At 39.9% G+C, this 22,394-nt stretch overlaps 2 protein-coding genes across 3 annotated transcripts in view; one reads left to right on the top strand and one right to left on the bottom strand.

Annotated features, from left to right (window-relative positions):
- The window catches only part of LOC141522719 (protein regulator of cytokinesis 1-like), a 44,040-nt gene extending 38,640 nt beyond the window's left edge, over window positions 1–5,400 (top strand). The window contains exons 9-12 of the mRNA XM_074236210.1: window positions 1,718–1,813; window positions 2,945–3,091; window positions 3,994–4,104; window positions 4,951–5,400. Of these exons, the coding sequence (XP_074092311.1) occupies window positions 1,718–1,813; window positions 2,945–3,091; window positions 3,994–4,101 (351 nt within the window). The 3' untranslated portion in view covers window positions 4,102–4,104; window positions 4,951–5,400. The remainder of the gene's footprint in view (window positions 1–1,717; window positions 1,814–2,944; window positions 3,092–3,993; window positions 4,105–4,950) is intronic.
- Window positions 5,401–6,231: 831 nt separating this feature from the next.
- On the bottom strand, window positions 6,232–22,118 carry UNC45A (unc-45 myosin chaperone A). 2 transcript variants are annotated; one of them, XM_074234051.1, is made up of 20 exons: window positions 22,024–22,118; window positions 21,756–21,917; window positions 21,144–21,180; window positions 20,678–20,853; window positions 17,856–17,948; window positions 16,668–16,835; window positions 15,839–16,007; window positions 15,315–15,485; window positions 13,588–13,759; window positions 12,851–13,151; window positions 11,048–11,142; window positions 10,539–10,680; window positions 9,767–9,907; window positions 9,264–9,391; window positions 8,936–9,002; window positions 8,410–8,523; window positions 8,020–8,135; window positions 7,632–7,749; window positions 7,128–7,283; window positions 6,232–6,874 (listed from the first exon to the last, which is right to left on the bottom strand). In XM_074234051.1, the coding sequence occupies exons 1-20, from the start codon at window positions 22,036–22,038 to the stop codon at window positions 6,617–6,619; spliced, it is 2,799 nt and encodes a 932-aa protein (XP_074090152.1). In that variant the 5' UTR covers window positions 22,039–22,118; the 3' UTR covers window positions 6,232–6,616. The 2 variants fall into 2 exon arrangements, with proteins under 2 accessions (XP_074090152.1, XP_074090153.1); XM_074234052.1 differs by lacking the exons at window positions 20,678–20,853; window positions 21,144–21,180; window positions 21,756–21,917; window positions 22,024–22,118 and adding an exon at window positions 18,369–18,420.
- Between the last annotated feature and the right edge of the window lie 276 nt (window positions 22,119–22,394).

The raw sequence follows: 22,394 nt of genomic DNA, 5'->3' as shown, positions 1-22,394 counted from the left end.
TGCTGACTTCTCATAAAACTATTTGAAGATAAGTTTTAGTTTGGAATACTTTGAATTCCTTTTCTGTCAACTTAGTTGTTAGTCATGGAAAAGAATATCTTTCTGACTCCTGAAGGATAAAGTTTTAGAGAATTAAGGACTTTCAGGAACTAAATCATCCTTCTGTACTCTGGTTAGATAGTAGCTGTAATTAAAATATATTTTCTCAATATATTGCAGCAAATGATTATAATAAACTTCTGTTTGACAGGTATAAAGAATTAAGTTTTGAGGATAAGAATTCATTATTTGGTAAAAATTTTGAAAAATCTGGAAAGCAGTCTGGCAGAAATTGGACATAGACTTTTATCTTGAATAATTTACCAAGATAAGGAAAAAATGGATATATGATCTAGATATAAGGAAAAAATATTACAAGAAAATTTGAATAACATGTAATATATTACTTATTAGACTTATGGAGAAGTGAACAATATATGAATAAACAAAAGAGAACAGTGTGAGATATAAAATGGATAATTTTGATTACATTAAATTAAAAAGGTTTTTAACAAATAAAACAGAGCCAAGATCAGAAGGAAGGCAGAAAATTGGGGTAATTTTTATCTAATTTCTCAGTAAAGGTCTCATCTCAAGTATATAAAGAACTTTGTCAAAGCTATAAAATTTCAAATCATTCCTCAGTTGATAAATGGTCAAAGGATAAACATTAGACAGTTTTCTGATCAAAATAATTTATAATCACTTGAAAAAATTCTCTTAATTATTGATTAAAGAAATGAAAATTAAAACAACCTTGAGATATCATTTTACAACTAAAATGATTGAACAGGAAAGTGATAAATGTTAGAGGAGATGTGGAAAAATTAGGACACTAATTTATTGTTAGTGGAATTGTGAAATGATCTAAACGTTTTGGAGAGCAATCTGGAATTATGCTCAAAGAATTATTAAACTGCCTATATATCCTTTGACCCAGCAATACCATTACTAGGTTCATTTCCAAAAATGATTAGGGAAAAAGGAAAAGAACCTATAAATTCTAAGGTATTTATAGCAGCTCTCTGTCAGTGGAAAAGAACTGAAAATTGAGGGGATGTCTGTCAGTTGGGGAATAGCTGAACAAGGTGTAAATGATAGTGATGCAAATACTATTGTGCTATAAGAAATGAGTTCAGTGATCTTAGAAAATCATGGATAAACTTGTATGAAATAATGAAGAGAAAAATGAGCAGAATCAACAGAACATTGTATCTGGCAACAGCAATATTGTTGTAAGAACAAATTGGAGAGACCAAGTCATTTTGACTATTATAAATATAGAACTGATAGGGCAGCTAGGTGGAGTAGTGAAGAGAGCACCAGCCCTGGAGTCAGGAGGATCTGAGTTCAAATTTGACCTCAGACACTTAATAATTACTAGCTATGTGACCTTAGGCAAGTCACTTAACCCTATTGCCTTGCAAAAATTAGAAAGTGAATTGAGAAAAAAAACCCTGATAAATAGAAGTATGTACAGAATGATTTTATATATAAAAATATCTGAAAGGGAAGAAAAAATTATAGGATAACTAATATATAAAAGGAATAGCAAATTGTACACAATAATTTTGTTGTTTCATATGCGGCTTTTTTCAATTCTGTTTTGGAAATGCTTATTTTATTTCTTAAATTCAGAATAAAATAAATTTAAAAATAAAATATATTGTCTCCACAGAGAAAAGCTTCAGATCCAAGTCGATTTATCAACCGTGGTGGAAATCTCTTGAAAGAAGAAAAGCAACGAGCCAAGCTCCAAAAAACACTCTCTAAGGTAGACTTTTTTTGGGGTGCTCCTCATGTTTTGCATTGCAAGGGCCTTCATTTCAAACTCTACCTTTGATAAAAGCAGAACTAGGAAAATAAGGTGTACTGATGACAACATAAATGGAGAGAACAAAATTTTGAAGTTGAATGCTACTTTACAGAAAATGTCTCTTAACATCCTTTTCTTCTTTGTAGAGGTTAGGTCTTTAGGTGTAGTACATATCAAATACTCTCAGTCTCAGCTGATGGGGTGGTTAGTTTTGCTGAACTGCTTTCTCCCTTTTGTTCTTTGTTATAAGGGATGATTCATGGGGGAGGAAAGAATGGGAGAAATACATTCAGGAATAAAGGTGATTAAAAAAATGGCGATGATAATGTTTGTCCTTCATTCTCAAAGAATACTATGCCTTCAGGGAGGTGATGCCATGACAAGCACTTGATTTGGATTTACATGAGGGGGTGCTGTGCTAAGGCACCAGATTCACTTTCTCTTCCAGAGCCATCTGGAGATTGGAGATGTCCTTGGATGTGAGGCAATCAGGGTTAAGTGACTTGCCCAAGGTCACAAAGCTAGTTTCAAGTGTCTGAGGTCATATTTGAACTCAGATCCTCCTGACTCCAGGGCTGGTGCTCTATCCATTGCCCCACTTAACTACTCAAAAATAAGATAAAGGAAAATGTCAGTAAAATACTTTTTAAAATCCATCCTTTAGGTTTTCTGCCCAAGAAAAAAGTCTTTCTATGTTAAAATTGTTCTGAGCAGGTAGAATGCTATATGATAGCTCTAAGGAAGGTCATCTTTACCAGAATTAGAACTTCCTCACTCATAAGAGTCTCATGAAGACCTCTAGCCATTGAGACCTGGGTTTTGCTGAATGCCATCAAAGAGGAGTGTCTGTGGTTTATTTCTTTTTCCTCCTTCATGTGTTTTCTAAATAAGCCAGGGTTTTGTTTCCTGATGATCCATTTTAACACACATTCTCTATCTTGCTCTCATGTTTTTCTTAAGAGTCACATACTGAAATAGCACAATCAGCCTCTGAGTAGAAGAAATCACCTTTTGAGAACAGTAGGAATAACGGGATGATGTTAGCAAGTTACTGATATTAAGCTTTCCTTTTTTTTTTAATGACCTCAGTTGGAAGAGGAGTTGAATGCACAGATTGAAATATGGGAAAAGGAACATTCCAAGACTTTTGTGGTGAAAGGCCATAAATTCATAGAATATGTGATGGAGCAGTGGGAGATGTTTCATCTGAAGAAAGAACAAGAAAAGCAGGAGCGAGTAAGTAAAAAAACAAACTGAAACGCTGTGAGCATCTTAAGCATCCTATTTCTTTTTCCCCCATTATTTTATTTTAGTTTATTTTAAAAAAATTTCCCCCCAGCTACATGCAAAAATAATATTTACTTCCAAAACCTTGAATTTTAAATTTTCTTCCTTCCACCCCACTCACCCTCATTGAGAAAGCAAGTTGTGGGGCGGCTAGGTGGTGTAGTGGATAAAGCACTGGCCTTGGAGTCAGGAGTACCTGGGTTCAAATCTGGTCTCAGACAATAATTACCTAGCTATGTGGCCTTGGGCAAGCCACTTAACCCCATTTGCCTTGTAAAAACCTTAAAAAAAAAAAAGGGAAAGAAAGTTGTATAGTTAAAAAATGTGTAGCCATTCCAGAGAAAGCATTGTGGAGTCTGAACAAAGATCAAAGACCTTTAATTAAAAAAAAAACTTATTATGTAATTTTGCTATCTCTTATACTTTGTTTCTTCCTTAAGGATATGATTTCTCTTTTATCACATTCAGCTTAGATGAATGTTTACCATGGAAACAACGTAAAGACTAATAGATTGCCTTTTGTGAGGGTTGGGGGGAAGGAAGTGAGATTGGGGGAAAATTATAAAATTCAAAATAAAATCTTTCTTTTATTAAAAAAAGTGTAGCCATGAAAAAAATTACAAAAGTCATATTGTAAAAGTAAACATAACCACCCCCAAAAAAAGGGAAACCTCAAGAAAAATAAAGTGAAAGAAAAAAATTATGTTGAGTATTCTATTTCTGTCAAGTTGTATGAAAGGTGAGAGCATAGGGTCCATGGTCATCACTTGCCTTTCATTTTGGGCCCCTGCATCCCCCTCCCCCGCCCATTTTGCTTGTATGTTTATCACTGATGATTCTTATTCCTATAGCAACTAAAGAAGAAGCAGCAAATAGGAGAAGAGATATTATGCTGCAGCAGATCCAAAACACCTTCCAAGAAGCAAGGACTGGGGCCTAATACATTAAGCAAAGTCTAAAAGGTAACAAAACTTTACCTTGTTAAAAAGTCAGACTCCTAGTCACAGAACAATCATTAAGGAAAAAATAATAGGAATAATATCTAAAATGGCAGCTTGCTGCCTTAGAAAGTTGAATCCAAGTTGGTTGGACCAATGCCATCAGTTTTCCTGACCATTGTGTCCTCTCTGGGATGAAACCCTGCCTGTGTGCTAATAATCTCATAGACCCTCCACCTAACCACCACCATTAATTAGCCAACAGTTGTTTCTCTTGGTGTAATTACATCAAGCTTAGAGTATACTGAGGCAAGGAGACAGGATTTTTCTAGAATTGTATTAAACTTAGAAGTAAGGAAATGTATCTGTTAAGTGCCTACTGTGTACTAGGTCCTCTGCTAGGTGCTTTTCAAATAGTACCTGTTTGATCCTTAAATAACCCTGGGCGGGAAGTATTGTTATTATCCCCATCTTACAATTGAAGGAACTTGAGGCTGAAGTGACTTGCCCTAGTCACACATTGCTAACATCTTCCTCTGACGGTCTTTACCTTTGTGTCCAAGTTCTTTCCTGCCATGTACTTCAGCATAAGAATCTTACAGCACTCTCAACCTCGGAGAATGATAAACATGGAGCTTGACCTGTCAGTTTTTCAGCCCTTAATTGTCCTCCTGGATACTAACTCTTCACTTCCAAGGGCCTTCTGGACATGAGGAAGTCCTTCCTTTTATAACCTCTGCTCAGCATGCCCTGGGGCATGACTTGGGCATCTGAGCTTTTTTGTTACTACATAAAGTCATATACCTTGTTATGACATTTTTGCTGGGATAGGTAACTAAAATATAATCCTTTGTTCTTCTTGACACTTAGAGACTACCCAGGGATTGACCAGTGCGGCTGCTGTGTTGAAAGAGTGGGGCAAGGATAAACATTTCCTGCATCAGCTATATTTCTGGGCTTTTCTAGGCATGTGCTTCCCACTCCCCTTCTTCCCTCATCTGCTTTTTATTTTTTTTTTAACAACAAAAACATCAGGGGCTTCCAACTCTTATATCTTCACTGGTTAAGTGATATCTCCCCAGCTTTTACTTCTTCATACCTCCTGGATTTCACTACAAGTCTGTTGTTGAATGCTTTTTTAAACATTCTTTTTGTTAATACTAGACAAGAAAAATTTTCTATCAATGACAATCTAAAGGTCCCTTTGAAGGCCTTCATGGCCCTAGGAATTTAACTCTAATGATTAATACTCTGTTATTTATGTAAATATATATATATATATATAATTAACATGCTTTATTTTTAAAATAAAAAAATAAATCTGAATGTATAACTGTTCTCTGTTCTTTTCTTCTATTCATGAAGATAAAATTAAGTATTTAATTTGTAGTATCTGCAAAAGAAGAAATGTCTTTGACCTTTTAAAAAATTCATTTAAGCAATGGGGTTAAGTGACTTGCCCAAGGTCACACAACTAGACCATTATTAAGTGTCTGAGACCAGATTTGAAGTCAGGTCCTCCTGACTCCAGGCCTGGTGCTCTATCCACTGCACCACCTAGCTGGCCCCCATTTGGTGACCTTTTAGAGAATATTTTGACTAGGTTGATTGAAGCAGAAGAAAGAATACTAGAGATATAGAAGACAGTGCATAGATGAATTCAAGATTTGAATCCAACTGATTAATCACATGCTTCCTGCTAAAACTGTGGGGAAATATAAAGTCCCTACCTTCAAGAGGTTCATTGAAAAGGAGATTGAAAACTAATATGAATGGAATAATTAAAAAAGTACTAAGCTTGTCCTGGATGAATTAAGAGGACAGGAATTTTTTCATATCTTAGTCAGGATAGATGCAATGGTAGTGAGAGCTACTAGATCATGCCATATCCATAACTTCGAAATAAGTATTGGAGTTTGGGCAGAAGGTAAGAACTTGGGAAAAATTAGTAGCTTAGTTGGGGCTGTTGGTTGGTCCCTTCCTGGTCTGTTCCCTGATAATTAACTCATGAACTGAACATATAAAAAAAGATGAGGAACTACTCTAATTTTATAAATCTCTATTAACTTTCTTATGTAAAAATTTCTTCATTTATAGAGTAAATTACTCCTCATGCATCCCTCCAGAACTTTTCTTTAAACCAGCCACAAGTGAAAGATTTCACACATTTTATTATAGTGTTGAAAGCAGGTGATATTCACAGAGGAGTAATAGTCTTGGAAACCCTTTTAGGATTTAAGAATCCATAGAACTAGTAGTGATGGTCCACTTGCCCTCCTCCCCAGGTGCCCACATTTGATTGGTCCCTGAGGGAAAAATACTACTGCAGCCATAGCCAAAAAGCTGCCTTGTGACGGGGGAGGATGCTAGGCCTCCTCCTCCCTTTTCCCAATTGCTATTTCATATAGCTGCCTTTCCAGCCAGCACAACTGCTTCTATTTTTTTGTTCTTTGTGTAGCAACAGGCACTGTGTGCATTAAGCACAATGCAAAAAGTTAAGAACCAGGGACTGAAGGGACTCCGGGGCACAAATTCTTCACTCCTTCTCCTTGTTGGGTTTGATAAGCCCATATTCCACTGCCTTTGCAAGACAAGCAGTTGCTGCCCTTGTGACTGGTCCAGCCTCACCCTTGGCAAGCACAGAGAGGATCTCTAACACCTCACTCTCCATGAGCTTCACTGCGATTTCCTTTGAAGCCTCCACCATGTTCAGAACCACCACAGCACCACGGTGCTGCAGCTCTAGATTAGGACTCAAAAGCAGTGCTTGTAGGATCTCTAGCCAATGTGTTGTCTAGGAAAGAAGAAAAAGACTTGGTCACAGGTTCACTCTCTGAGAAAGAATGTACCAGATTCTTTAATTGTAAAAGTGAACACCCACATGGAAATGGATTCTCCTCACTCCTACACACAGTAGATCTTGTTCTAATTATACCCAAATGACAATTTGAATTCTTATAAGTTTGCTGCCTCAGCCCAGTTAAGAAAAAAAGCAAAGTACTGAGACAATGAAGATTACTCTTAGCACAAACCAGACTGACACTTACCACTTGGGTAATTCGAATACAAAGTGGGGGCAGCAGTGAGGTCAGCATGGCAAGTCCACCTGATGCTGCCCGGCGAAGTAACTCATCTTCTTCTCCACTGTACAGCACCAGTAACTTGAGTCGATCATTACCTTCAGCCAAAAACAAATCTTGCACCTAAGATGGGAAAAATCAATGAAGAATAAATAACCTGTTCTTTAGAGAAGGATCTAGTGAAAAGAGCTTTCCTTCTTAAAAAGTAGTCGGCTTTTCTATGCAATTTACACATTTGACAGAAGGAAAGGGTACTCAAGCTGGAGTCAGAAAACATTAGAGAATTCAAACCTTGCCTGACAGCTACAACCTATTATCTTAAGCTAATCATATCACCTGTTTCTTTAGCTATAAAATAAGAATGATAACCTGAAGTGCTACTTCAGAGACAAGGTATACAAACATTAAACTCTATATATTTCAGTTCTTATTAAGAGGATACATTCATGCCCCTCTGTCCTAGTTACTTACCTCCTTGCTCATGGCCATGTTACACATGCACTCAGTGGCTGCCCGACGGATCATTTCATGGTCCTCAAACATGTAGCCTTCAATCATTGGCACTGCCTTTTCCTTCAGGATCTTCTGCCTGTGGGAGCAGAAGCCAGCAATGTGAAGATCCCACCATACAGATCCATCCCTTGCCCTACTCAACTTAGTATTCACAGGCCAGAAGTTTGCCATCACCCACTAAAGTCCAGAGAGCAAGTGCTCAATTTCCTATCAGCTCTGGCTCATTGATCAGGCAGGATTTAAATAGGGCAGAGTTAAGAATAAAAGATAGCAACCACTGCTTGAAAGAGGAAGGAACTTACTATGCTGGCTCTGAGTTCAAGGGACATAGAAGCTTTAATCTTACCTGAGTCTTTCACTGATCCCTGCCAGGTTGGTTAAAGCCATTAGTGCTTCAAAGTTCTGAAGCCCTGAGCAGTTGAGATGCAGTAGGGAGACGAGAGGGCGGACAACCTCATAGACCTAAAACAAAAACACTGGCACATTAGAGCTGTTAATACCCACCTTTCCCCTTATCTCTCAAACTCAAAGAACTTCCCTCCTGAGACATAGGGTTAAACTATTAAAAGGATTTCACTCATTCCAACATTGTCCCCCATGCTATTCCTCTTCTACAGATCATCAAAACCACCATTTTAATCCCATTTTAAGAAACAGACCAGTACAGAGAAAATCACTGTCTAGAAATTAAGGAGGAAGGTACTATGTAGGGCAGAGAGAGTATGGAAAAGCCTACCCGTTCTCCAGGAAATGTCATTTCAGGATTAGAGGTGATAGTGATCTTGGCAAGAGCCTGTGCTGCTTTAGTCTGCCCAATATCTGTGCCCTCCAGAGCTAGTGGCAGTAAAGCCTGAAAAGCAATATGGCAAAAAAAAAAAACCCAAACCCCAACCAAAATATAAAACTTTAAATCAGGAACTAAAATCCAAAAAGAATAAAAAAAAATTCCAATATTTTATTCTTATGAATTAATGTAAATATTCTATAAAATAACAATAGTTCATATTCAAATTTGGGCAATGTATATGGAAATACTCATTCTATTTGGCCCTGACATTCAAAATTACTAAGATATAGCTAAATGACCAGTTTCTATAGTTTTTTTATTTGTTAATTAAGAATTGGACATGATTAAGCCTAAGAAGATTCCTTATCACTGCTAAAATCCTGGTTTTGTAAGCCTTTGCCTCTGGCACACAGGGTCACTTTTACAGCTAATAGTCTTAGTTCAGCAGAAGAAGGAACCACTGGAGGTAGCTTACCTTGCCCCCTCCCTGAGCAACAACACTCCCTCGGTCTTCTGCTTCTTCTACCAATGCTAGGAAGACCCTGTGGGTAGAAACTTATTTAGTCACAGCTAGGAGTTTGAGGGAACAAAGTTCCCTCTTGGCCCCTTACGTACTTGCTCCAGTGCTAGTCAAATAGCTAAATGACCAGTTTCTATAGGGTTTGGCCCAAGTAAGACTTTCCCATGTGAGGAAATGAAGCCCAAATAATGCTGTGCACTTGCTGGCTAAACACCAAAACATCTCTTAGTCCTGAAGGGATCATCTGTCCTTTGCTACAGAAGTCCTCTCCCCCTGGGTGCACCTGGAGAGCAGCTCTCGGCAGGAATTAGTGAGCACTGGGTTTTCATTCTTCACCATGCATGTGAGAGCTGATACCACACCAGCTGTAAGCAACTTCTTCACTCGTGATCGAACAAAGCTTGGTTTATCCTGGGGAAAAATGAAAGTCAACAGAAAACCACAAGTAACATGCAGTATACTTTGATACTGTCAGTAGGAACTAAGGACATTTGTAGGTACTTAGTGAGAATGAAATGTTAAAAAAAAAACTACTAAAATAGAGAAATCTTTCCCAATTTTTAAAAAGAGCAAATGCTCATTTGTTTAAAATAACTTTTTAAAGTCTCTGTTACCTTATCTGCAAGATGATAATTTTGTACTAGATACTATATTAAGGTCTTTTTCAACTCTAAAACTCTGAGGGAATAATACTGCCCAGAGTTAGAGGAACTATGTCCCTTCTAGCCCAATGCTCCTGAGATTTAAAGAAGTGCCCATCTGTGCTGCTCACTTGCCCCTGCTTACCTTAGGGTGTTGTTCAGGTACATGTTGTTTGGCATACTTGGCCAACTCCAGCATTTGGGGGTCAGGCTCCTTGTGGTCATAACTATTGGTACAATTCACTAATGTTGAGGCCACAGCAAAGAGTACTGACCTGTCTTCCAACTGCAAAGAATAGAAACAGGATTCAACTGGCCCTGCCTTTGGAGAAAATCCCTAGGGGTGGACCACACTAAATATTGTTTTAGAAAAGATATTTCTCAGATAATAGTAGAAATACTACAAAAGGTCATGTTTAAGGTTCAACCCTTAAGAAATCTGAATGGTTCATTTTTTTCCTCCAGATATACTCCTGAATCTATGATTGAACTAGGAAGGATTGAGCCACCCTTTTCTAGAGGTTCCTTGGTAACCAAATACAGCATCATTTTATTATTTCCAAAGGTCAAAATGGCCTCAAGTTTTATAAAGGTAAACAGTAGAGCACCATTCTCATCAACAGTAGTCCAACTTCTAAAATTTTTCGAGTTGCAAACAATGGAGAGCAAAAATGCATCTTATTCAATGGTCAGGGTAGAACTATTATAAGACTGGGGAGAATGGCTTCTATTTGTTGGGCTCCAAATAGTAGTCAAAGCTACTATATTAGCCTTGTTAGAAAAGATATAATACAATCCTTCCATTAGTTACAGTCCGGTCAAGGGAAGGACTGAGGGTTTGGAGTAATTCTAGGAATAGAATGAGCAAGTTGTGGTATGGAAGCTCCTCAAAGTTACCAAGCTGGAAACCTTTTTACCTTACTGAGCTGGAACATGGCTTTCAGAGCTGCCTCATCTTCCACAAACTCTTCTTTTACATCTGCATCAAAAGTCAAGTAGGCAAGACCCTCCACTGCCCAGCGCCGGGTGCTTGCATTAATTCCATCATTACACAACCATCTGGAGGTAGTAGGGAAAGAGAGCATCATTAAACTGAGTGCTGGGGAAAATATCAGTAAGATAAATGGGGGAAAACCCAAGCATATTTGATTATGTACACTAATGCTCTAGAAGAGGATTCACCTGAAGCAGAGACTCTAAATACATGGAACAGAAAGGTTGAATGGAAGGCTGAAAAAAGTTAATTTTTTTTTTTTGAAACAGAAGATTCTCCCTTCTACATTCAAGTCATACTCTTCAACCAAGAAAGATGATTAGAGAAGGTTCCCACCATATATCCCTAGTGTTTCTTCACAAGCAATCTAGTTAAATAAGCGGATCTGAGTGGGCAATGACACTTGTGATTCCATAATCATGTCAAACTCACTTTCGACACTGCTTGGCTAGTTTGAGGGTGGAACCTTCTGCAAATTGTTTCATGCTAAAATCAGTTCCTCCAGCTGATCCTAGCTTACAGAGCCCCTGGAAGAAAAAGGAAAACATAAGTTTTGATGGGCTCTATGGAATGTAGAAAGGAACTGCTTTTCCCTTATTATAATCCAGTCTTGTGAAACTTTTGAGTTACTGGGATGTTCTTCTATTTTTTACATATCCATGGAGCTCAAAAAGCCTAGGAGGTTTTATTAAAAACTAAGAGGTCTTCAGCTATCCCAAGAAGGCAGTAGCACTTTGCATCATTTAATTTGGGTGTGAATGGGTAAGATATTCATTCAGGAGTCTAAAAATTACTCAAGTGGTTAAGTGAGCTAGTAGCTAGTGGAGATGAACATACTGTCAGCCACTGTAGGTCCCATACTCACGAGATAAATGGCACTCAATTTTAGTTTGCAAGACACTCACCAGAAACTGCTAGTTTTGGTTCTGAGAGATATGTGGAGATAGAAACTCCAAATAAGTTCTATATTGAATCCCCTAGGAAACAAATGGTTTGATTGGTTCTATAGTACTTCTTTATAGTTACAGATAGCTTTTAGTTATAAAGTACTTTTATGTATACAATCTTACTTCTAACAATAACTGAGATAAGCAAGACAATTTTTGCTCTCCTCATTTTACAAATAAAACTGAGGCTCATTGTGAGGCGAAATAACTTATTTAAAATCCCACTAATGGGAAGAATGAGGTTCTGAATCCAGACTTTATTATTTTTAGCCCAGAACTCTTTCCATTGTACCAGGGGGGGTAGTACACTGAAATACATGGATCCCTAAGAAAACTATGGAGAGATTTCAGGGGGGTATATGAAATTGTGTGGGGAAAAAATTATACCTTTATTTTTCAATAAAATTATTTTCCTTTTATTTTCCTATTTTATTTTATGTACTTAAAAATATTATTCTAAGTAGTCCATAAGCAGAACTAGACTGCAAAGGGGCACATCACACAAGAAAGTTTAAAAACTCCTGTTCGGGGTGGCTAGGTGGCGTAGTGGATAAGGCCCTGATCCTGGAGTCAGGAGTACCTGGGTTCAAATCCAGTCTCAGACACTTAATAATAACCTAGCTGTGTGGCCTTGGGCAAGACACTTAACCCTGTTTGCCTTACAAAAAAACAAAACAAAAACAAAACAAACCTAAAAACTCCTGTTCAACACTAACGTTACCTTTCTATAGTAAAAATACCCTGATAATAGTAATAGAGAAAATTCTGCCTTCACAAAATCTTCTCTGGTGAAGATCAGATTTATCCAAGACTCAATTAAAGTTATCACCTCTAATCCTAATCCTAGCTAATCCTAACCTTCCCTGATCATCTCCCTCCTTTTTTGCTGCTGTAGGACTTACTGCTCTGCCTTAGAGGCAGCATGGGGCAGTAAAACGAGATGAAATTGGAAAATCTGGGTTCAAATTCCAGCTTTGTCATATACTAATGGTGTTGCCATGGGCAGTCACTTCACCTTTCTGAGGCTATTTCCTTATATATATATGAAATGAGGGGGTTGGAGATGACCTTTAAGGTTTAATTTAGCACTTAGCACATTGTAGTGTTATCTTTTTTATGGGTATGTTTCCCTAATTAGATTGTCAGTCCTTTGAAGGCAATAAACACATCTCAAACTTCATTATATCCCTAGTAATTGATATGTGGTTAATACATATTTGATGATGAAAGTGAAAATAGGATTCATCAAGACTATCCCTCCCATTCCCAGCCCAGGGTCCAGTCTCACCACTAGGGCCCGAATTCGAATGCTGTCCTTTTCACTTCGCTTATAGAGGTCCTTAAGAAGGGAAACACCATTGGCAGTAATAAATGAGGCACGCTTGGCCTTTCCAGCTGCATAGATCAATGCCTCCACAGCCACCAGCTGTTCTGCCTCATTTTCAGAGGCACACAGGGCAATCACACTCTCCATGACACCACTCAGTTCCAGGGCCCGGTTGCCAGCTTCACAAGGGCCCTGCAGGAGGCAGGACACTGTCTGAATAGCCCGCAGCTTCCCAGCCAGCCCTTGGCCCTCGAACCAGCTCCTGGGAAAAACAGATCCATTGGTTATGCCTAGCCTAGGGCTCCCATTTTTTTTTATTCCTCCCTGGTTAATCTTCCAGGTAACTCCTTCATTATGAAGATTCCCTAGAGAATAGGACACTTGAAGTAGAAGTAAGAGGAAAATAGGAATGGGAAAGAATCGTATCATTTTAGCTCTAACTACCATGGCTTAGTCACCTAAGAATCTAGGTCAGTTAGACTTCATTTCTAGACATAAAACAGACATAAAAGATAAACATCAATTTCTGAAGTTAAACTGGGATGAGGAAATGAACTTAGGGTTATTTTCAAGACCTTGCTATCCTTTTCCAAAGCTACTAGTTGAAAACCCTTCCCTGATGGGTCCTTCTCTGGGAACTAGGCTTTTTATTTGTTTTGCACAACAATGGAAATCAAAGTTTGTGGATGTTTTCTTACTTGATGTAACTTTCACAGAGTCGGTGGAAATTTTCCCTCTCTGCATCACACTTCAGATCATCAAATAGCTTATTAAGGAGAACGGAGGCACTCATACGGCTATTCTCTGTAACAGCAATGTCTCCGGGAGGTTCCTGAACTGAACCTCCCACTTCAAGAATCTTTTTTAAACCTGAAAAGACATTTTTACTTAAGACACAATTGTTGACCATATAAGGTCAAGGGGAAGAGATTTTCATGTTGCAAGCTGGAGAGGCAGAGATGTTGATCCAGCAAGGAATGCTGCACTGATCTGGGGAAACACAGATCCGTAGAAAGGGAACATAGAAGTTATATGGCAAAGCCAGAAACACAGTGAAAAGATAGCAATAGGATTTCCATTAATTCAGGTGAACATGACATTTCAAGTTTCCCATAACCTGGCCCCTTCCTACTTTTCTTATTCTATATTCCCCTCCTCACACTCTATGGTCCAGCAAGGCTAGCCTCCTTGAACAAAACTCTCATCTCTTATGTCTGGGCTTTGGACCTGGCTGGTCCCCATTCCAGGAATACTCTCCTTCCTCATCTCTGCCTCCTAGTTTCCCAGGTTTCCTTCCTTTCCATAATGTAATTCCACTTTGTGCAAGAAACATTTCCCAGCCCCCCCCCCCAGCTACTCAGATTACTTTCCATTTATTTCATACAGACCTTCATTTAGTTATTAAATCACTCCCTCTCCAGATTTGAGTTCCTTGAGAGAAGGGACTGTTTTTAGCTTTTCTTTATACTTAGCCCTTAATACAGTGCCTGATATATGGTAAACTCATAAGAAATGCTTGCTGCCTGACCAAATAAAGTACAAAATGTTCATAGTAGCATTTATTGCTTGTTACAAAGGACAAAAAAACAAAAATACAACTCAGCAAACTAACTGACATTACAAGTAAATCTGACAGCACATGCCATGTTCCACAATCACTACTGTCTTCTAATTTCTGCCAAGAAATGAGGGAGGGACCTTTCCTTTCCCTTTTTCATTGAACAGCTGGGTTACTATAATATAATTATACATATAAATGTATATTATAATTACAATTCCAGGATCTATGTTCATTCCATTTACCTTGTTGTAGTCACTGCATAGTAACAAAGAACTAGAAATAAATTAGATGTCCATCAATTGGGGAATGAATAAACAAACTGTGGTATGTAAATGGAATGGATATTATTGTACCACAAGAAATAATGAATATGAAAAATTCAGAGAAGCATAATAAAACATTTTAAATGATTCAGAGAGGAGAATCAGGAAATAAATATACATATGTAAATGGAAAGAATTTTAAAAAAGAAATGAAAAGCTAAGTAATTTTAAGACCAAATTTGGCCCTAAAAAAGTGAACAGAAAATGATCCTTCCTTTGTAGAGATGGATGCTATGAGTGTGTTATGTCACAAATGCTGTTAAAAGTTGCTTAATTTTATTGAACAATACTACAGTCTAACCTCCCATCCCCTTTTAAATTCTTCATTATAAGAATGGCACATGTTTGAAAATAAAGGCAATGTAAAAACAAAATATGTTACTATTTTTTCAAAAAAAGTTATCATTATATAAATTCAAGTTACAATTATTACTAGTAATAATCAACTCCTAAGTAGACACAAATTATGAATGTCCACTGAGTAAAAGGACAGATACCATATTAACTCTCAAAGAATTTCCTTTAAATTTGAATTTCTTACCTTGATCAATGACCCAAAGAGTGAGACTATTGTTGGGGTCTCGAAGTGACTTCCGAGGAACTACTTTAATTAGGAGAGTTAGGGCATTATCTCGACCTTGGGCAGAAACACCTACTTCAGTTAGCAACTCCAAAAGGTTACTGATCAATATCTTCAGTTCCCTAGAAGGATCTGCAAAGACAAAAATAGTTCCATGGCAGTCTAGCAGCCAATGTGAATGATAGATTTATCAACCAATCTAATGGAGCTAAGAAGAAGAAGAAGAAAAGAATAGCAAAAGGGAACTCATAGAGTAGAACATTTGTTTAGACCTGGACAGACCTCCACTTCTGTTGGGGGTTTTGTCCCTCCCAGAGCACTCTTATTCAAATCTCAAGTTCCCTTGTTGCTTAGGACTCCAAAACAATGTGTTATGGTTAGGACACATCCATAAGTATATCTATACTATTAAGTGAATTCTTTATATGATCCATAACAATGAAGCACTATGGGAAGGAAGATCAAATAAAAATTGACTGACTCACCCACAATGATAGCACCTTCTTTTCCTCGAAAACCCTTCTTTACTCCTTCCTTGAGAGCATCAAACATGACCTGCAGCAGGTGGCAAGTGGCAAGAGACACTGCCTGGTCCTTGACCCCAAGCATGGCTACTAGTCGACGAGTGCCCAGCACGCTGAGGGTTGCTACTGTCTATAGGAAAAGAAACAAGTACTTCACCTTGGGAATCACCCCTGTGAATAGCCCTTCTATGAGATGTTATAATAGGTCAAGAAACTCTGAAAAAGGTCAGATCTAAGTGAAAAACAAAGTAGGAAAGTTGGTCCAAGGGCAATGTTCCCAAACTAAGATTCAGATGATCCTATAGCTACAGCTTCTCAAAGAAAACAGGCCAGGACAGTTCTATAATGGTTCACTGCTACTCTACTCCAGGTAGGCTTCCCTGGCTTCCAAGCAAATGGTTCAATTTATTTCTCCCCAGGAATGCTATACAACAACTATTCAGATGATGCCAGGTCTAAGAATTCCTACCTCACCTCTTATCTCAATCAACAGAATTCCAAAATAGTTTTAGAAAAGTCAGTCAGAGAAGGTCTCTCTAGTCCCATGATGAGCCTTCAGATTATTTATTCTAGAATGATTTAGAGAAGCTGAAGTGAGCGGCAGGACAAGTTCTTGTACCTCCTAGCCTAGACTGGACTTGAAGTGGAGATAGGGGAACAGAGCTAAAGCTTGTCTAAATCATTTGTCCCATCTCTATTCTCAGTGCTACCTGAACACTCGGGAGAGCTGTTAGATGAAGTGAAGCAGTTAACTTAGTCCTGCAGTTTTCAAAGACCTCTCCATACTTACTCGTGACTGGTGCTCAGAGCATATTCCAACCAATGTGCGCAGAGCTGCCAACATTAAATCTGTCTCTCCTGTGTCCAGAAGGCGTTGTAAGAGCTGGACCCCATTACTCTGGAAGATCCTCTCAGCCCCAGCATCTTCTCGTGCTAGTACAACAAGATTCTGAGAAGCCTGCAGGCAAAGGAAAAAGAAAACAATGTTCAAAATGAAGTCAAGGGATTCAACTGCCTATAAATAACCACAGGTCAGAAGCAGTGTTGTGTGTAAAAAGTACTCAACTAGGAGCTGGGAGACCTAGGGGATAGAGTCTCTTGACATCAAACTCTTCAGACTAACCAGGAGGTCATATCCTCCCTAGAACAAAGACAAGGATATTAACAAAAGATGCCTTCCTGGTAGCCCCCTCAGTGACTTCCTGAAGTCTACAGCCTTTCCAACTCTTGTTCTCTATAGATCTTTTATCTCTATCTATCTATACCTGACAATTACCTGTTGTGGTTGCATCAAGTAGGTGAAAGAAGCTGTAGAGAAAAACAATTGTAATGTACAATTTTAGATTCTAAAAGGAACCACTATCTCCTTTGGGAGAGATCCAAAGGATACTCAAATCAAGAGCTCATTAATAATCTTTGTGCCTTTAATATCATTGTGATAAATCAGATCATAAAGAGACATACAGTGGTGAACCAATTTAGTCAGAACCAGACACTGAAGAGGGATATAGACCCCTTGAAATAAAATCTCTTCTAAAACTAATGCTACCAATTGTCCAAATATCTTAAGAAGGGGCAGCTAGGTGGTTCAGTGTATAGATTACCAGCCCTGGAGGCAGGAGTTTAAATCTGACCTCAGATACTTGATACTTACTAGCTATGTGAACTTGGGCAATACACTTTTTTTGTTTTTTGTTTTTTTTAGGTTTTTGCAAGGCAAATGGGGTTAAGTGGCTTGCCCAAGGCAACACAGCTAGGTAATTATTAAGTGTCTGAGACCGGATTTGAACCCAGGTACTCCTGACTCCAGGGGCAGTGCTTTATCCACTGTGCCACCTAGCTGCCTTTGGGCAATACACTTAACCCCATTGCCCCACAAAAAAAAATAGTGACAAATATCTTAAGAAGTAACATCCAGATGTCAAAAACACCCCGTGCAAACTCTAGTATGAAAAGGGCATTGGGAATGTTTTTGTACCTTTTGTTTTTTTTCAGTGCCTTTCTCTTCTGGATCCAGTAAAATCTGGAACATCTGATCCACTTTAGCATCTGTTGAGGACATGTATCGAACCTGGGAAAAACCAAAAAGGCACATAGAAAAATCAGGATTCCAGAGTTCTTGAATGAAGGCAACAAAAGCCTTCCCCTACTTCTTTCCCCAAACCAATACCCTTCAATCTCTGTCTTTGATCAGTAAACACAGGTTGCCTACTTAAGCGTCTCTAGTCCTAGGAATGACAGCCAGGTTAAACTAGTTCTTTCTTAAAGCAAGAAAATGTTTGCCTAACAGAGACACTCTCAGACATTATAGGGGCTCATTTTCCTTATAGGTCATACATCTAACTAAAGCAGTAGCAACTTGTATTGATGCTAAAGAAGGATGTTATTAAGAAGGAAGATTACTGTTTAGCTCTCTGGCAACCACACCCATGTATGGCAAAGTCTAAATAATAATAGTAAAATTATTACTTATTTGCATCTATGAGAGTACCTCTAGTCCTAGGGTACTCCCTTATAGTCTTCCTTCTGCCATGTCCTTTGCACTGGGAATGAAAGAACAAAAACAGCAACAAGGAGATGATAATTGAGATTAAGTCAGAAGATAATAAGAGAGTACCCAGTTGCCCCTGGATGAATTCAAGTCATTTGACCTAGAACAACTCCCACTTGGGTAGGGAAAAATGTAATAACTAAGTCACTCTCAGTAATATCTGACAAGATCATGGAATTTGGGAGAAATATCATGAGTCTTGAGAAGGAAAGATAAAAAGTTTGGTAAGCTCAACATTTAATGCTGGGAAAATTTTGGGACAGATCATTTACAAGATGGCTAGTGAATGTCTAATACAGAAGGCAGTGATTACAAACTAGGCCAAACTTATTTCCTTTTAACAGGGTTACCAAACTTGCAGATCAAAGGATACTACAGATACAGCTTACCTAGATCTTAGCAAGTATATAAATATTCCATACTATTCTTGTGGGAAGAATGGAAAACAGATTTAGATGTTAATATAACTAGATCAAGAAGTGCAGGAGTAGTAGTATGGCATAATGGATAAAGATCTAGTCTCAAAAACAGGAAAATTCAAGTTCATGACTAACTTCTGATATATCCTGGCTGTGAGACCCTGGGCAAGTTACAATCTCTCTGCTCTAGCAAATTAAGGTGGTGACCAGTATTAATAGACAGAGTTCCTTATATCAGTGAAATCAGAGAACCAGTTCCTATCCCTACCTTTCCAGAACTCAAAGTTATCTTTAATGATGCAATGTCAACTTGACAGGAAGCTTTCAGAGATTATGTGTGTGACCCCATTCTAGTTAATGTTTTTATCAATTTTGGCTAAAGATAGTATGTTTATCAAATTTATATATGACACAAAGCTTATTGTGTCTGTTAGAAGGCCTTGGACTGAATCTAAGAAGATGTAACTCAATGGAGCTGAATATAAATTGTTACAATTAAATTAAAAATCAACTTCACAAGTACAATTTGGGGAGGCATGTTTAAACAGTAGTTGTTTTAAAAATATAGAGGAGAGGAATTTGATGTAATAGAAGCTCAAAATGAGTCAGCAATATGAAATGGTAGCCTCCAAATTTAATGTGATCTTGGGCAAATTAAGAGAGGTATAGCTTCCCATAAAAAGGAGGTTGAGAATCTCTGACTCTGAACTCATCAAACAAAAGGATGTGAAGTATTGTGTTCAGCTACAGGTGCTACATTTAAAAATAAATACTTGGGGAGGCTAGGTGGCGTAGTGGATAAAGCACTGGCCTTGGAGTCAGGAGTACCTGGGTTCAAATCAGGTCTCAGACACTTAATAATTACCTAGCTGTGTGGCCTTGGGCAAGCCATTTAACCTCATTTGCCTTACAAAAAAAACCCCTAAAAATAAATACTGATAAAATAGAAATTATTAATCCTAGATGAGGACAATAAGGAAGGCCTTCAGTCTCTGCCATAGGAAGAAACTGGGGATGTTTAGCTTAAAGAGAAAATTTGGGGTGGGGTGGGATGGACATGATAGCTATCTATTTGAAAGTGTCATATGGAAAAAGGACTGGATTTCTTTTGACAGTAGAATGAGGAGCAATGGATAAAAATTGCAAAAAGAGACAAATTTATATTTGTCACAAAAAAACCAGACCTATCCAAGAATGGAGTAGGCTGTCTAAAGAAGTTATAGGATCTTTCTCCTTGAAGGTCTTCAAGCACAGGCTGGATGCCCATTTGTTAGTGATATGAAAAAGGATAGAAGTCTCTTCAGCTATGGCTAGACTAAATGGATGCTAGAATTCCTTCCTACTCTAAAATTCTTTGATCTGTCTCTCTAAAAATAAAAAATTCACTGAACAATTATGAAGCATCAAATATGGAAGACATTGCATTTAGCTCCACAAGGACTACAAAGATGTATAAGAGACAGTCTCTGGGTGGCTAGGTGGGGCAGTGGATAGAGGTTGGGCCCTGGAGTCAGGAGGACCTGTGTTCAAATTCGACCTCAGACACTTAATAATTACCTAGCTGTGTGGCCTTGGGCAAACCACTTAACTCCATTTGCCTTGCAAAAACCTAAAACAAAAGAGACAGTCTCTGTTCTCCTGCAGTTTGCAGTTTAGCAGAAGCTATAAAAGTAGTGTAGAAATAATTCTGATGTAATATTTTTTCATCCTTAAAAATTCAAAACCACTTTGGTGACTCATGTTCAGTTTCTGCTTCATTCTGACCCCTCAGATCTTTTCCTGCCAGGCTTCATGTCTAGCCATTTTCCTCAGCTATATTTATTTACATACCTTCTCTTGAATGTGGCCCCCTAGATTCCGCAGGGCCTCTTGGAAGACTTTGTTCTTGGGTTCCAGGCTCACACACCTCTGCAGGTCAAGGATGGCCTGATCAAGGCGGCCCAGTTTTTCTAGTGCTTGGCTCCGTCGAAAAAGGGCTTTCACATCCCCACCATCGGTTGCAATGGCTGAGCACAAATAGGAGTTGTGTCAGCACTCATGAGGCCACCATCTTCAGAGAAGAGCATCAAGGAAAGATCTCAAGGGCCAGAAGTAGGAGGGGACTGATGCCAGGGCTTGGCACTTCAGCATCAGAAAAGATGAGGCAGCTGTAGAAAAGGAAATGCCCCAGGAAGTGGGAAAGAGAGAAGACAGGTGTGGTCCTAGCAGAGGAGAAAACCTTGTGTCCAGAGCCGTGCCCCAAATCTCTTTCCTAAGAAAAATGTCACAACCTGATAAAAAGACCAATTTCCCCTACCTTTGGATGCATCAGCTTCAGCTTTAGAATAATCTTCCTATAGGAGAGAGAAAAATAATGAGATTTTTCATTTCAATTTATTAAAAAAACAAAAAGGATGATGGAAGGGAAAGCCAGAGGTCACTTTCTGTTTCATCTCTGACTCCTTATAGTGTGATGTATAATAGGAATAAATTTCTGGGCCTCGATTTCTGGATTACAAATGGGAAATAGAGTTGACAGGACCTGACAGGGGCGTTCTCTCTAGGCAACCTCACAAAATCTGAGGGTGAGACCCTCAAACCCAGAGTCATAGTAGCGTGGGGAGGGGAACAAGTCTGGCATGGTGGTTGAGTTTTGGTCCGAGGGCTCCACTTTGGGAGCTGGCTCAGACTGTTTCCATGTTTCCCGGCCTTGGCTTCCTCATCCTTTCTGGCTCTAGGATTTTGCCGGTTCCGCTCCCAAACTCAGTTTTTCTTTCTAGAGGTGCCGAGGCGGCAGCCCCCCCCCCAAACGCCGACCTTCGTGGCCCAAGCAGGCCCGCGGGGGCCGGGCGAACCCCGAGGGTCGGGGTGTGCCCTCCCACCAGCAGCTCTGACGACCCGCGCGGGCCCGGGCGGCGGGCACACTCACCAGCCTGAGGTGGCAGGCGGCCCGGTTGCGGTGCAGCACGGCCTGCTCCTGGGGGGTGGCCGCGAGGCGGAGGGCCGCGGTGTAGGAGGCCAGGGCGCCCCCGTAGTCGCCGCCCTTGAAGAGCTCGTTGCCTTCCTCCCGCAGCTGCGCCGCCGGGCTCACCTGGGGGAGAAGAGCGGGCTGGGCAGCCGCGGGCGGGGGCCGGGGCGGGCACGGCCGGGACGGGGGGTGCTGGGCCAAGCCGGGCCCCCGAGGGCCCCCCACTCACCTCGCTGCCTTCCATCGCGCCGAAGGTGTCCTCGCCCGAGCCTGTCAGGAATGCTCGGCCCGCCCCTCCGCGCTCCGCAGGCGGGGGCGCGCACGTCGAGCTCGGCCCGCCCTCCGCGCTCCGCAGGCGGGGCGCGCACGTCGAGCTCGGCCCGCCCCTCCGCGTTCCGCAGGCGGGGCGCGCACGTAGAGCTCGGCCCCCGCTCCGCAGGCGGGGCGCGCACGTAGAGCTCGGCCCGCCCCTCCGCGTTCCGCAGGCGGGGCGCGCACGTAGAGCTCGGCCCGCCCTCCGCGTTCCGCAGGCGGGGATGCGCACGTAATTCTCCCCGCCCCTCCGCGCTCCGAGGCGGGGGCGCGCGCGCAGCGTCCTCT

This window comes from Macrotis lagotis, chromosome 4, assembly GCF_037893015.1.
Source record: "Macrotis lagotis isolate mMagLag1 chromosome 4, bilby.v1.9.chrom.fasta, whole genome shotgun sequence".
NCBI lineage: Eukaryota > Metazoa > Chordata > Mammalia > Peramelemorphia > Peramelidae > Macrotis > Macrotis lagotis.
The sequence above is the reverse complement of the archived record's forward strand: the minus strand, read 5'-3'. Positions and strand labels throughout refer to the sequence as shown.

Coding starts and splice junctions, on each gene's coding strand:
- UNC45A (XM_074234051.1), bottom strand. Junction 8,524..8,935: donor TTGCTCAGGGAGGGGGCAAG/GTAAGCTACCTC, acceptor ATTGCTTTTCAG/GCTTTACTGCCACTAGCTCT. Junction 8,136..8,409: donor TGACATTTCCTGGAGAACGG/GTAGGCTTTTCC, acceptor TTTTTGTTTTAG/GTCTATGAGGTTGTCCGCCC.